Source organism: Rissa tridactyla, chromosome 3 (assembly GCF_028500815.1).
Source record: "Rissa tridactyla isolate bRisTri1 chromosome 3, bRisTri1.patW.cur.20221130, whole genome shotgun sequence".
Lineage (NCBI taxonomy): Eukaryota > Metazoa > Chordata > Aves > Charadriiformes > Laridae > Rissa > Rissa tridactyla.
Window position 1 is genome coordinate 119,249,837 of NC_071468.1, and position 16,174 is coordinate 119,266,010.

At 39.2% G+C, this 16,174-nt stretch overlaps 1 protein-coding gene across 4 annotated transcripts in view; it reads right to left on the minus strand.

Annotated features, from left to right (window-relative positions):
• Nucleotides 1-16,174, minus strand: part of ITSN2 (intersectin 2) — an 88,863-nt gene that overhangs the window by 41,238 nt on the left and 31,451 nt on the right. For all 4 annotated transcript variants that reach the window (XM_054197274.1, XM_054197272.1, XM_054197273.1 and 1 more), the window contains exons 3-15: nucleotides 14,710-14,802; nucleotides 12,982-13,045; nucleotides 11,067-11,230; nucleotides 9,566-9,763; nucleotides 9,196-9,292; nucleotides 7,409-7,551; nucleotides 5,482-5,545; nucleotides 3,564-3,701; nucleotides 3,341-3,426; nucleotides 2,099-2,361; nucleotides 1,253-1,402; nucleotides 901-1,041; nucleotides 2-89 (exon numbers count right to left, since the gene is read on the minus strand). In XM_054197274.1, coding sequence (XP_054053249.1) covers nucleotides 2-89; nucleotides 901-1,041; nucleotides 1,253-1,402; nucleotides 2,099-2,361; nucleotides 3,341-3,426; nucleotides 3,564-3,701; nucleotides 5,482-5,545; nucleotides 7,409-7,551; nucleotides 9,196-9,292; nucleotides 9,566-9,763; nucleotides 11,067-11,230; nucleotides 12,982-13,045; nucleotides 14,710-14,802 — 1,689 coding nt within the window. The remainder of the gene's footprint in view (nucleotide 1; nucleotides 90-900; nucleotides 1,042-1,252; nucleotides 1,403-2,098; nucleotides 2,362-3,340; nucleotides 3,427-3,563; nucleotides 3,702-5,481; nucleotides 5,546-7,408; nucleotides 7,552-9,195; nucleotides 9,293-9,565; nucleotides 9,764-11,066; nucleotides 11,231-12,981; nucleotides 13,046-14,709; nucleotides 14,803-16,174) is intronic.

Below are 16,174 nucleotides of genomic sequence, written 5' to 3' on the forward strand. Positions count from 1 at the left end.
CTCTGAGTGTTTTCGAGTTGAGCGTTTTTAATTCTTTCACTTAACAATTGCTTTTCAGGAACTAAATAGATTAGTTTATTCTGATACTCCTGTAGATATTGAAGAAAACATAACGATTTTTTAATATTGTTTACAAATGAGTAAGTAAAAATGGGTGAATTTTCAAACACAATTTCAACTCATGTTAAGGAAACACGGATGCAAGTTATCATTAGGAGGCAGTGGAAAAAATTACTTCTATACTCTTGATATGAATATTATTAGAATTAAATGTTTTTTGAGCCAAAACCATTAACACAGCTGGAAAAAAAATAACAGACATGCTAAAAGTGTAAATATTATCATGAAAACATTTAAGTTGACTGCCCCAAGCCTAACATATATATGTTGGTGACATACAGGAACACGAAAAGAAGTTTCCTTGACATGCAGCAGAATTACATAAAAATATAGTAGAGGATGATTTATGGTAGTCAATTGATTTGAAATAATTCATGTCTTGCTATTCAAAGAGAGGAAAAAAGAAAAAAGAGCAGCAGGATAATTCAGTCCAAAGATCAACTTGCTGTGCACACAGAAAAAAACATTCCTTGTCAAAATTAAAGTCTGGAGCCATAAAAAAATGCATAATTAAAGAGAAGTCACTATTATCAGCTCACGTAAGAACAGCGGAAGTTTTGACTACTGTCCTCATTCAACTATCAGCTGCTTGTAGTACATGCAATCATTTCTTTAACACCACAAATAAAACTAAAAATCTATGCAGTGTTGATGGCCTTAACAATTTCCTCTCTCTGCTATCATCAAACCGATTCACTGTTCCTCCCCGTGGGTATGAAATTATCAACGGCATTATGGAATAAGTAAAGGAAAACTACAAGCTAACAGAAAGTCACACACCTGGAGCTGTTGTTGTAGTTGCTTGACTTCCATAATTCCTTGGTCATATTTCTTATCTAATGCCTCCAGCTCAGTTTTCCGCATTTGCTTTTTGCTTCGAATATCTTGCAATCTGCCTGAGATTTGCTGATGTTTGTCCGTCTAGAAGGAAAGCAAAGACAAATTATACACTTCTCCACTAAATCTGTAGGCATTTGTTCATGATCAGTTCTCTTAAACAACCCAAAATATCTGCTTTTCATTGCTCATGCAAAGCAGGGTGGAATTCCTGGTAGGCCGGTAAGGTAGATTCTAAGATTTGCATAATTTCAAATAATGTATTTCAAGACGTGTAGTGAAATTTCTGTCTTACCAGGGCTTCTAATTCAAGATTAAGGCTCTTCTTTTTAGAAGTCAACTTCACAATTTCTTCTTGTTCCCTGTTACGTTGATTAAGAAGTTCTTGGCGACGCATTCTCTCCCATTCCAATCGCCGCTGGCGCTCAAGTTCTTGCTTTGCTGCCTGCAGAAAAGTTACATTACCTTAAATTACAATGGAGACGCAGAACTCAAGAGATCACGATTTAATATGATGTGCTCTATTTGTAAATAGCGTAACAGCAACACGTCGTATTGTCTTTTGTAAAGTGCTCTTATATACCTCAGCATCAAAGAATGGAGGAAGCGATCCTCTAAGAGTCTTCATGCCATGCTCCTAACTTTGGATGAAGAAAAGCTACATAATTCAGACCAAAAGTCTATTTAGCTTAGAATACTGCCCATAAATGAGCACATTGACAGATATTGTTCATAACTTCCTTTGAGTATTTCACAGAACTAGAAAAAATACTCAAGTCTTATGCATGCGCTGAGACAGTAAGTAGAAGCAAATTTGTCTCAAGTTCAACTGTCAAAATATTATCAGTTATGAATTCAGTACAACCTTGTTGGGTATACAGATTTTTGCATAAATCGAAGACATCTGTCCAAGAAAATCTCATCTGTCCTGTGAAGCATCTGAAAATCTCCAGCCTATACTTGATGCATTTGTAACAGACACAATGTTTTCAGACAGAAACGATGTTCTCTTTCCAAGACAACTTGACAATGGCCATGTGAGGAGACAGAACCAAAGGCAGCATCCAAATCCTGAATGCTCCGTCAAATGGACACTGTATATATTCCTTACAGAATTAAAAAATAATTTCAAGAAAACAACCTCCCGCCTTTCTACTTCTTTTCTCCTTTCTTCTTCCCTTTGTCTTTCCAACTCTCGTTGTCTCTCCAGCTGCCTTTCCATTTCGAGTTGTTTTTTCCGTTCCTGTTCCTGGCGTTCCCGCTCTCTTCGCTCTTGTTCTTCTCTTTCTTTCTGAGCCTTACGTTCAGCCTCTCTCTGCTGCTGTTCCAACAGGACCTGACGGCGTTTTTCCAGCTCCATATTTCCCCTCTCATAGTTGGCTTTCCTTTTGTCCTCAAATGTCACTAAAATAAGGAAAGGTAGTTATTTCTGTCCTGTGCAAAACACTGCTCTCAAACAAATACCTCGGTTATGTTTCTAAAGATAGTTACTTTCTTTTTGGCAAGCTCAGGTTGCTGGGTCACGGAAGATATAAGCATCTTGCATTTGTTAAAGTATTATTTTTCTTTTCAAAAATACCTTTAAATTTTCCGAAGTCTATTCCAATTGAAAAAAAAAAAAAAGTGTTGTAATTTAAAACTGACCACAAAAATTACTTGAATTTTAGAGGAAACACGAAAGAATAGCTTTTATAAGCTAGGAGAAGACTATCTTCGGTTAAAAAGGTTTTCCACTGTGCAAGAAACATTAACACACAAAGAGCTTAGTTTCTAAGGGTGTTGTTCCCTGTAAGAGCTCCTGGAGGTAAAACCAGCAGAAAACAATATAGGATCAAGCTCAATTACTGCGGTACAGGATAAAAAGAGATACAAAGGAAGGGTTGAGGCTTCCAGCAACCACCCTTCTAAAAAGAGAGGCAAGTCGCGTCTCGCAGTGTGCATGTAAGAGACCTTTGCTGGTAGCATCAGGGAGTCAACAGCAGAATCTACGTTATGTGCAAATTGCATCTAGTTTTCAGAGAACTGAACTACCTTGTTTTCAAAATGTCCAGAACAAAGTAATGCCAGAAATTTTCAACTGAAAAAAAATTTGCAGTAGCACAGCAGTATTTGGCCACGAAGGATTTCTTTTCCAAAATACATTATTCATCAGCACGCTTTTCCTTTCCTACAGGTAAAAATAGCCTTATTTCTGCCTTCTCAATTCTATTAGATGTAATAGGCTGACTACATCCACTTAACAACCTTGCCACCACCCAAGTTAAACGGGATCTAGCTCCTGAAATGAAGCTCCCTAGGGATCTGACTATGTCTTCCACTTTCTAAGGGTTTCAATGCCCTTAAAGGCAGCGCTACACATTAAGAATGTGAACCCTTATTTTACCTGGCTGTTTTTTCTGTGGCTCCTCCTCTTGCACAGGCTGGTAAGATGGCAGAGTTCCATTTATATTTTCAGAATATTTTCCGCTCCTGGAGGGGAAAAAAAACAAAAAACCAAAAAAAACCCCAAACACACCACCAATGTTAGAGAAACAACACGTTTATTTTCGTTGTACAAAACACTTCCATTGAAAACACATTATGTTTCACTGCCCTCGGTGATATACCTGAAAGAAGGCGGTACTAGTTCCAGAGGGAGAGTTAGTGGCAGAGGTTGTCCGGCTTTGGCCATATCGGTTAGGTGCATGGCTAACACAAACTCATCAGCTTTCAGCTGTCCATCGCCATCAATATCAGCTAGTGACCTGCACAGTTTTAACAGCAATAATAATAATAATCATAATCACTCACAAACGATAGCTGAAATAATTTACTGTAAAAATAATTTCTTTAATAGAGAATTCATGTGAAATGTGCTGGTAAAAGTAATTACAATTGATAACATGAAAAAGTGATGAAAGGAGGGGTTTTTTTTATCTATTCAGATGTCTTCATAAAATACAGCAAAAAGGATAGGAAAGGTTAAGGGACATCTCTTGATTTATTGAATCAACAAGAAAAGAGGTGGGAAGAGAGTTCAGGACTGTTCTTAACCAGCTGAAAATGCTAGAAAACACTTTTTCAATATTTTTCTTAGAGTAAAAGAAAGCATTACATAAAGTCACATCAAATTCTACAACAGGAACCTTTGCATAGAATTCTTTTTTCCCCTTGTGTCTCCTCGACAGCACAGGGAAGAGGTGAGCTGCCCCACGGTACCTTGCAATGGGTAGGACAAGGATCACCTACGCCCTCTAAGGAGAAGGCAAACCACGCAATCCTGTCCTTAGCCTACAAAACACCTCCCACGCAACTGGGGAAGGGGGAGGGAAACAGTGAAATGTTTCCAGAGATGCAGGCAAAAAAGGCAGGAACCTTTCTCCAAGAACTATCTATGCAGATACAATTGCAGGAATGTGTCCTTAGACTGCACTTAACGCTAAATGCTTAATAACTACTCGTTAAAAAAAAAAAAATTAAAAAAAAAAAAGGTAGTTAAAAAGACCCACTAAAACCAAAAAGGAAACTACAAAACAAAACAAAAAAAATCACCACAGTGAAAAACAAAAGCAGGAGATGATGAAATGAGATTCGCATTATGTTCACAGACCAGCACTGTTGATACGTAACAGTACCGTTATTGCAGTAATTGCCACGAATACAGTACCCCAGTAGAAAAACTGGTAATTCCTTACTTTGGGCAAAACTGAAACTTGGGCTGTTAATCCTCCACGCGGGTACACGGACCTCCTTGCACTGGCTACTGCTGCCTTCAGGCTGGGCACCCGGGAGGAAAACGGTCACTACATGCCTGCTTTATTTCCCCATATTCCAGAGTGAAGGAATACAACCTGACACTCCCTTTTTTACCTCCACAGCATGAGCCAAACAAGCTGAATGAATAGGAGGAATATTTCAGCTCGCTGCTGCTAGAGACAAACAAATGACTGCCCTGCGATAAAGAGAAGAAGAAAGGGGACTTGGAAGGAGCTGTAAAGCACCAAGCTACTGTGAATTCTGCTGGGCCAGTAAATTTTATGTATAACATCCAAGTTATGTCTGAAGGCGTAATCCAAACTAACACATCTAGCAGGAAAGATTATTCAAGCCTTCAGACAGCTGTAACCACTTCCATCACCACAGGAAAGGCAAGTCTTAACAAATGCGTAATACGTAGATATCTTTATGGGAACCACAGTAAAATTCTGAAAAGCTGAAGGGTTACTTCATTTTTCATCTTTAATATTTTAAAACCAACACACTTGATTTCAGAATCCTACTTTTAAAATTGATAAACCCTCATCTCATCAGAAACTGCGATTAGCATCTGTACTATTATATGGAGTTTAACAAACACACACACAGAGTGAAAAAATTATATTACATCAAGGTGTCTCTTGAAAACATACTCATGAACAAACTAGTTTGAGCAGCTTAGTTTCAGTTTATTATTTTAGAGCTACAGTGTCCCGTTATCATTTCTTATTAAATGAAGTACATTTCCCCTCTTAACACCGTGAATTCATAACCAGGAACTAAACTTACCAAATAGTAGCCAACTGAGTCTGTGAAAGGTTTGATTGCAGAAGGGCATTCCTTGCTTGAAATCCTTTGTGAAAAAGATTTTAATAAAAATAAATACTTTGAACAAAGATTCACATGTAGCAAAAAATGGGTCATGAACTGGGGCATGTTTATTTTTAATATTAACCAAATCCATTTTCATCAGCGGCTGACAGTTGGCTTTACTTCCAGGCTTAACAACAGGCATTACAACCTGAACACAATAAAGATGTAAGTATTCTTGTGTACTTTTTTTTCACTCGGAGCACCTTAACAGAAAAGCTGACATGAAAAATGGATATTTATGGTAATCCCCAAAGCTGTTACAAAAGCACAGCTGACTGTCTACTGAAACCTTGAGCTAGCAGGCTGGAAAGCTGTCAGCTTTCCTTTGATAACAAAGAACCATATCCTTTCTAGGCAGGTCAATGAAACATTCAGCCCAAAAATCAACTGAACAAGATAAAAAAGCACTGAGTCCCTTTCTTGAAAGACAGAATTGTCCTCCTTTTTTGTAGGCTAGGAAGCAGAGGAAGAGGCTTGGGAAGCGCTTATTAAAATGGGAAATCCAGACATATACATACATACATACTGTCTTTACATCTACGAACTGCCTGGCCAGCATTCTATTTGCTGCGTTGCAGTGAGTAATCCGGTTTTATAAGAACTTTCATAAAACTCTATGCTCATATTAACTTTGTGTGGAGTTTTTGGAAACCACCATAATAGCATGGCACAGCAGAATCACGGAATCACGGAATCACGGAATCTTCAGGGTTGGAAGGGACCTCTAGAGATCATCTAGTCCAACTCCCCTGCTAGAGCAGGATTGCCTAAAGCACATCCCTCAGGGCTGCATCCAGGCGGGTCTTGAAAATCTCCAGAGAAGGGGACTCCACAACCTGCCTGGGCAGCCTGGTCCAGTGCTCTGTCACCCTCACTGTAAAGAAGTTTTTCCGTGTATTTGAACGGAACTTCCTATGTTCTAGCTTGTGCCCATTGCCCCTTGTCCTGTCGCTGGGAACCATTGAAAAGAGCCTGGCTCCGTCCTCCTTAAACCCACCCTTTAGGTACTTGTAAACATTAATCAGGTCCCCCCTCAACCTTCTCTTCTCCAGGCTAAAGAGTCCCAGCTCTCTCAGCCTTTCCTCATAAGGGAGGTGCTCCAGTCCCACAATCATCTTGGTTGCCCTACGCTGGACTCGCTCCAGTAGTTCCCTGTCCCTCTTGAACTGGGGAGCCCAGAACTGGACACAGTACTCCAGTTGTGGCCTCACCAGTGCAGAGTAGAGGGGGAGAATGACCTCCCTCGACCTACTGAAACGTCACTGAAAGTCAACAAGGAATGACTCCCTTAAATTACTTTCGAAAAATTCCAACCAATGGCTGCAGTACTGCAGTGTCTTTAAGAAGCTAAAGCCCAAATATCTAAGCAATTACTAATACATATACATAGGAGCATATGGCACAAAAACGACTGTGAGATGTCCCTCATTTTACAGAGAGAGAGTCTCAGTCCAAAGAGTGACACTTGAAAAATGACTGCTGAGTTTATGGAGCTAACTTCCCCAGCCTGATGGTTCTCAGGCTCTTACCACTGCCACTTCTTCTTCCCCTCGACTGCTGCTGTAGCTTCCCAAATCTGCCTGGGGACGACGCTGCCTTCCCAGGCCCCTCTGAGTCTAACACAGAGCCCAAGCCAATAAACTGACACCCATTTCCATTTCTTGGCTGACTGGAACCAATAGCCAAAAGACACGCTCTCCTGCATGTCTGAACGTCAACAATTTCAGCTTTTATTTCATATGGAAGTCAAATCCCAAGCCAGGATTCCATCCCTCAGCCTGTGATGTCCCAGAAGGAGAAAACACTGCTGTTTTTCCCCCTCATTATCAAATGCCATACTCACCTGATAAATATCCACTCATACTTTTATCCAGACTGTTAAATTTCTGCCTGTATTTTAATCTGGAGGCCTGAGGAACCGCCCAGTCTGTGGATACAATCTTTGGTGAATTCCCGGCTAGTGAAGCACTAGAGGAAGAATTTGAACTGTAATAAAATTAAAGAAATTAAAAATAAAAGAGCAAGAAAGAACTGTAAGTTACTTGGCTTAATAAACAGGCATTGAACAGAAGACATATAACATCTTCTGGTAACAGGAAACAACTTCCACAAAGTTTTACCTCTGCTAACTTGCTATAAATATTTTCATCACCAATATGGGATTTTAATGTGAAAGTAGGGACACATATCTAAAAAGAGACTCCTGAACCCAAGATCCTGCTCCCTTGGTATCACAGGCACTTATGCCATGTAATTCATTGTTCCAGCACTGTAAAATAATACTATGGGAAACCATAGAAAAACATCTTGACTTTCACAAGAGTGTTTAGAAGGGCTGTGAAGTATTGGGCAGCTGTCAAAGTCACTTTAAGAGGTATGCAAATGAATAACCAGGAGCACAAAAATTTATCTGATAAACTCACAACAAAAGCAGCTTCTAAAGCTGCTAAAGCCATTATATCCCACCACTACCTATTCTTTTTATTAGTGACAATGACAGGCTGAATAGAGATTTTCCAACTCGTTCGGTTTCTGCAGAATAGCACTTGATGGAGTGTTTCGTTATACCTATAAAACTTCTACCTGCAACTCCCAGCATTTTCACTCTGTCCCATCTTTGAAGATTAGACAAAACCAGGTGCATCCAGCCTGCCTTGTTTAAGGTAATCCCCTACTCTGTCAAGTGAAAAAACTATTTGCAGTGTTATCCAAGGCAATAAAGAAAGAATGCTGATATAAACAAAGCCTGTCGGGCACGATGCTGGATAGACACCCTTTGCGTGGAATTAGATAACATGATGGTGAAAGTGCTGTCAATAGTAACACTGAAGATGAGTTACTTTGCAACACTACAACACCAGAAAAAAAAAAAAAAGCTTTCCAATAGAAAAAAAAAAAAAAGAAAAAGAAAAAAGATTATTACAGGCACACATCATGCCTACAATCATCTTACTGAACATCTGCTAGCATCAGGTGTCTGCCTGTATGAGGAGCCCAAAGTTAGACGTATGTCCATCCCTGATGCCCTGTATCCGCAGCAAAGAGGCGCAAGCACTTCTGAGGCACCTTCTGGAAGTGAGCTGGGGCTGAGACAGCCTCTGGATTGTCTTTTGGGAGACTGTGCCCTGGGTGCCCAATTGGATAGATACGCCTAGTCCCTCCCTCTCTTTGTCTATGGCGAAGCTCTACAATCAGTGAAACAGAGCAGCTGATGGCAAAGACTCATCATCTTCTAATATTCATAAAACAAATGCACGCATAAATATTTATAACAAATATTATTCTTATATGCCTGCTAATTACGCAGTGCCCTCTATAATGAATGAGCACATCAATCCATAAACATTGCTTTTATAACCATTTGGTAAATTTTACTTCCATTTACTAATGAGGTACATTCCTATCTTTTTGGCACCGCTTTCTCTCGTTTGAACTCCTCGCATACTTCAGATGGTATTTTCAGGAAGTCTGACAAAACTATTTATTGTGCACATCATTTCAGTCTTGGTCAGTCATATTAGGTAGACTAATTTTTACTGAATATACTCTGAAAATAGAAATGCTCTGTAAGTTTTGGAAGACATACTACTCAAGTTAAAGATAGAACCAATTTAAACTTAACTTTCATACCTGCTGGATCCTAAATCGATTAGTGACTGTGCCTTCTGTATACTAGTACCACCAAACCCTCCTGCCACGGGACCTAAAGAACCAGTATGAGGCAGTGCTGAAACAAACAAACAAACCAAAAACCATAAAGCAACTGGGTATAAGGTAATGCTTTCTGATAAACGTTCAAGGCTTTGATAGAAGTAAGAAAAGCTAATCAGTGCTTTGCTGTTAACTAATTAGAAACGATTTGACAAATGTGGAAAAAATACAATTTTTACATTTTTTTTTTTAACTCCCATGCAAGTATTAGCATTCCTGTCTGAAATTAGCCATAGAGAAAATAAGATTCACAATTCTAAAAGCAAGTATCGAACTGTACTATACTTACTTGAAGAGAAAGGTACGGACAAAGGCTGCAGAAGGCTGGATGTTCCATTTGGCAAGGAAGAGGTACTGATGGAAGGCACCAGGGGAGCGGAGATAACCAACGGAGGAATGGAAGTCATGGAGGTCAGAGACATGGGAGCTAATGGTGTGATCGTAGACATAGACGTTGGCATGGACAGATTTGGCATACTACCCATTCCTAGAGCAAAATGCAACAATTCTTGATTTAGTATTGCAGAGGCTCCAGCAAGAAACTGGCTCCATTATGCCAGGCAGAAACTACAGACAGCAACCTGCGTCTAGAGATACAATGAGTTAAAATAGATGCTCGTGTACAATATTTACTTTTTCTCTGAAGTTTAGACTAGACAGCTCACAGAGGAAAATATACTGAAAAACACCAACTTAAAAAAAATAAATCCTTACAAACAATTCATTCTTAAGGTAGACTGAGATCTAGTATTTCACAAAAGAATAAGATCAAAATTTCTATAACTGCAGCTGTAACTTGTTCTTCAACAAGCCTCTCCACGTCTGGCCCCTGAGAGAGAACTCCAACACAACTCAAAAGTTGTGACAATCCTCCGTAGGGAAAAGATGATGCTGTTTCTGAACTAAGCCTCTTCCAAGCTTTGGCCCTGAAAGAATCCGTACGGGTGAAAAGTCCGTACCCGTGCCCAGCAAGTGGTTTATTTAAGACAGCGGCCTGAAGCGAATAAGGGCACTTAATTACTGGGTGAATCTTGTGAAAGACAACAGTATGCCGATGCTATGATGGAAGGTTAATCGGAAGCAATCGTACGCCAACCACAGCCATCTATAAATGCATGCACTTGTATGCAAACATGTAACATTTACTGATGGGAAGACTATTAAAATCATGTATGTAATTAATATATGCATACACTTAATTTCAGCACAGAAGTATGCACTAATTTTGTAATCCAGCTAAAGTCATTGCATATATTTTGTTCTAAAAAACCGACAACATAACAACAGGCGTGCACTGAGTCCCAAAACACTGTCAGAAAAGGAAAAAAAAAGTTAAAGTAATTATAGTCAATTGCTCATATAACCAAAATAGACAATCTGATTGATTTTGAAAAAAGTTTAAAATAAGCGTTCTACCAAAACTTTGCCCTTTACTAAGTTTAACTTTAAAAAGCCCCAAGTATAAATAGGTGAACGAGTAGGAGGGAGACAAAAAAAGACATTCAGTACAAGATGACGGCCTGCAAATCAGATGGCAAATGTGAATGGTCTTCTTGCATCTCATGTCAAAATTCAATAGAAGGTTTTTCTTTATTATTAAATGTCTTCAAAGCATGAAATTATCAAAAATGTCAAGAAAGTGACTTTGTGAATTTCCTAAATCCGAATATCCTTGGGGTTTTTTTTTACCAATTCACTCAATTGTAATGGTCAGATTAATCTTGTATTTGGCTGCAACTAACTGTGTTTTTTTACCTCTGAACACTAAGTAATTATATATTCATAAGTACCAAAGCGAGCTGACATTAGCGGCGAAAATACTGGAGTTTGTTTCATGACAGGAGGGAGAACCGCAGGCAAGTGCTGTCCTTGCAACTTCAGCTTGATGAGCTTCATGGCTATAGAGAACTCCTGTTGATCCATTTTTCCATCCTTGTTCAGGTCTGATAGTGTCCTTAAAAATAAAATAAAATAAAATTTAAAAAGCCCACAAGGAAGAAACGTAAAGTTAATTTTCTCACTTAATGAGAATCTTTTCTATCGAATTTATTTACTGCTTTTGTACAAGAAAAGAACAAACTTACTGCAACCATTTGTAGATTTTCTACTTTTGACAACATTCAAACCCTCAGAATTTTGCAGACCGTAATTTTTCTAGTTTGCCAACCTACAGCTATTGAAGGTCAACCTGGACTTCCAAACATAATGCCGATCTAGCTGCAGTAAGTATAATTCACTTGGTAGTCTTCTGCAGAGTTCAGTTTTAAAGTTGCTATATATTTAACACCTGAGAAAGCAGGAAGACACTTAGAAAAGCAGTTGTCCCCTGCTCAGTAGATACACTTGTTGCTACAGATATGCCTCTGCTATGCTTCTTTCTATGCTACCAGCCAGATGAATTATTTTAAAGTAATGTCTGGCGGTGTAAGGAATTAATGCAAGAATCTGAAACAGGAGGATGCAGAAACCTGCTCAAGGCACTATATACCACTATGAAAACTGCATTAATTCACAAACAGCATGTGGTGTTTTTTGGGTTTTTTTAAAGACTGATACATACACTGTCTTCCTTTGACAATTCTCCAGATAAACTTAAATACAACAGGATATATATGCATATACATAAACAGCCAAAATTTCTGGTGAGACAGAAAAATCTAAAAAATTATTAATACGTAAACATGCAAGGACCAGGCACAGAAATGTACATAAATTAGGAGGGGGAAAAAAAAAAAAAAGACTTAATATTAAACTACATTTTTCCCTTTCATAGCTTCATTCTGTTACTATTCAATATAAAGACTCAACGCCCCGTGCAAGTTTCCTTACCACTCTTCCCTAAGTACTTTGTCTGAAGAAGAAACTAACTTTGTATTCAGTTAGTTTCTTTAATATTCTTTCACAAGTGAATTGTTCTTAATTATTATGAGCGTATGCTCCGTGTCCTTTAGCATGTGTACATCTTGATAACAACCAAGCACCCCAAAACAAACACAATATTGTGGTGAAGACTGGAGTTACAAAGAAGAAAAGTGTTTCAAGTGTTGCAACCACCACACATACGCTGCAAAGAACGGCACTTTTTGCAGTTCCTGGTTGCTCTCTCAGAGTGTATTGTAACTGACCTTCTACGAACATTTTCTGTGGCTTTAGATTTTTTCCCTGTTTTCTGCTTTCAGTATATTTTCCACTCCCGATTTAGTAGCACATAATTTTTCCCACGCTTAATCTCATTGACATTTTTAGCGGTTACTAGTATTTGAAATACCATTCAATTTGGTATCTCCAGAAATTCATTAACCCATTATTTACCCCTTTTTCCGTATTATTATTAAAAATATTAAGACAAGGCTTAACAATGATTTTTGTGGCAGTCCAACAGACACTTCCCTCTATGAAAGCCTTGCAATTTATCATCATTTTCAAGCACTTACTATAGTTTAGAAAGGCTGTGTTCAGTATGATCCAATTTGAATTAACACCATAAGAAAGATTTAGAAACATACTGCTTTTTAATTAAGTGTTGGTACACATATAGGCTCAATCCTTCCTGTAAGTTTAATAAAATTAAAACAATGATTCAGACAACACTCCTACTTTGACTGCTGAAAGCCTCTGACACAATGCAACATACCAAAGACAGTACTTGACTGCTACGCATCTCCTATTTTAAAAAAAAAATAAAAATAGTGAAGAATACCTTACCATATTTCAGCAAGGACTGAAGCTGGTAGACCTGATTGCAAAAAAAAGGTACGTGCTTGATCACCTGTGATAAACAACAACAGACAGGCTTTTACACTACAGACATAGATTTTCCAAAGACCTCAGCACTCTGTTGTGGGACAGATTTTCAAAAGGAACCAGCATGCTGGATGCCAAACTTTCCAGTTTCATACCACCTAACTCCTTCCCCGGTGACAGCAACTGTCAGATACCCACGTATTCTGTAATCCTGAATCTGTGCTCTGAGAAGCGATTTCAAGTAGCTAGAAAAAGCTTTAACAGGTCACAAATCAACAGCTGCCAACAGTTTAAAGATGCAAGATTTAAAGAAGTAAAAATGACTAAAAATTCAGTTCTGACCCAATTACTTTTACAGGAAAGTAAAAGTAATGTGCCTGCTATTTCTTTCCTTCTCTTTCATCCAATCTAACTGTAGCCACTATTGCCTCTCTAGAAAAACTGGAAAAATACTGTGTTCTAAATAATATTCTGTTCTATTGTGTTCTAAATAATATTACACTATTTCAGGAAGGGAACGGGAACTGTTGTGCAATTCCATACCAAGTTCCACATTGGTACTGATCACGCTGCTAAACTCGTAATAATACACGGATAGTGATTTATGCTCACCTAGAAAGATGTTTAAAGCTAAGACTTCAGGTTATTCTTTCAGCTCTTTCTTCCCTTATATTCGTACGCAGCCTTTCATTTCAAGCACTTGCCAAATAAATAACGAAGCCTCCAGACATATGTGTAGGTAAGAGCCCAGATATGGCCTAAAGGTAGGCCTTGGGACCGCACACTTTTCAGCTGGTGGTAAACACCAACCTCCCAGAGCTGTGTGGTCAAAGCAGGAGTTACATATCACTTTGCCAGAAGATGTGCATGTTCCAAATTGATAACTTCCCGCTCCTTCCTCAGTCTTTTTTGGACCAAAATGAGGAAAAGCGGGGGCAGTGGAGTCACCAGCTAGGGCATTAGTAGATAGCTGGGCAGGCAGGGCTCATCTTTAATGCCCACGCACACACAAAGAATGGGGCATTCTTAAATTAAGTCATCTTTGCCAGTGAAATCGAGCCTTTTCTTCACGTCACAAGCAGATTCTTAAATCTTCAACCTGCAAATTCTGAGGTGTGCAGCAACATGACCCAATTGTTTCAGAGGAGAAGCAGCTGAGTGCAAGTAGAACTGACAGCAGGCCATTGCAAAACACCATTAGCCTACCCAGAATTCGCCAAGGGTTAATGAATTGCAAGCAGTCATCAACAAGGACAAGCTGCCAGCATCTCTCTCCCTGCCTCCTCCCCCAAAACAAAGATATCTAACAGCACAGTATTCTCTAACACTGCTCAGACAGAGGAGAGCCACTTCTGGTGTCTCTGGTGTCACTTGCCACAATAGCTACTGTAAGTGCTCCTTGGCAGCCTCCCATCTGGCCTGATTCTCCTCGGTTTTCGAAACTAGACAGAATGACAGCAAATAACTGCTGGCTGCAGAAGCGATGGGGTTAACAGAAGAGTGTTCATGTGCCAGACTTTAGCCCAAAGCTTGTAAAAGTTTAGTAATAACCAGTGGCTGCTTGCCCAAAGAATATGGTTATTAGTCACACAAGAAAGGGCTAGAAATAGGATGTAGTTTTCAAACTGTTTTACAAAGATAGTTATGTGTACACAGAAGTTAATGTGTAATGCGGAACCTAAGACCAACCTGTAATGTAGCCTCCTGTGGGTTTAAGGCTATCGAACTGCTTGTCATGCTTGGCTCGCTCTTCTGAGGTGATGGCCCATATGTTTGGGCCTCCTAAAACAAAACAAAACAGGTTGAAGACTTTTAAAAATAAAGCACGTCACTTACAACATAAAAGCTCGGCTTCTGGAGAGACAAAGTTAGATCCAGACACACCCAGCTCCTACCAGTTTGGCAAGGACGTTCCGAAAGGCAAACCTGCTTCCCAGATGTGCAAGCGCTGGCTGAGACAATTCCTCAGCTAGATTGCGTTACATTCGGCTTTCAAACAAGCTCTGTCGTCCTTCAGAGCTGGGGCAAAGCAGTTTCCTGCCGATTGTTTGCGGCCGGGGCAGGATATGCACGTTGCTCACCATACCCTGTGTGAACCAAATACTCCTCTGGTTCACCGGGAAATACAGGGGATCCAATGTCACTCACGGGTTCTCATACAGAGGACTAACACTCTACAGATGCCCAAAAGACTCACGCTTCGTCTTGCCAATACTCTAAAATCACAATTGGGATTGCTAACAAAAATACGTTGGCTTTGTCTGACAAAGGAGTAACATTCTGTGTTGTTTTATTTATTGAATTTTTTTTTAACAGCGTACAATTTCGACTTACCATTTTTCAATATTTAAAAAAAACAAACACAAAAACACCCCAACAAACAAAAAACAAGCATAAAATATCACAGCCTCAAAGTAACAAAGAGAAATTGCAGGGAATAATCCTGTCTACAGAGCTGTGCTGATACAGCGGGCGGAACCAGAGGGCCTTTCAGAAACGCTCCGACCTGCCGTATAAAGGTCAGGGTGCATGCCCTTTGCAGGAAAAGCACTTTGCCAGAAATAATTGGATTTGGTTTTTAAGTAGGAGGAAGTTATAGTTGGGAAGCTCTTCACAGATACCTAATTTTTCAAATCAATGAATGCAAGAATTAGCCAAAATTCTGAACGGAAACCCCCAGAACAGCATTAAAGGTTATTTCTTAAAAAAAACCTCCACCTTTAAAAAGACATTTTTTTGAGAATTACCTCTTCCAAAGAGCTGTTACTCTCTTCATCAAGTATTTGTATTGCTCACTAAAAGACAGCCAAAGGACTAAATAATTCTTCTAATAAGATATTAACAAGTTGCTTTAAAAACCACAGCACTTTGTAAAACGCTTCCTCTTTCCCTACATAAACCTACTTTCAAAGCTTTGAACCTACAGAATTTCAACAGCTCTTTTCACCGTTTTCCAGAGAGTAGGAACAAAGGGACAGAGGGCAAGCTGGCACACATGCCAATACACGCGAATTAATGACGTTAATCACCTCTCGACCGTGTTTATCCATATATGCAAACACATTTTCCAAAAAGGCCTACTGTCTCCTCTTAAGAAGGTCCTTTTAAGACCATCATTTCTCCTCCCATATGAACGAACCGAACGAACGAACTC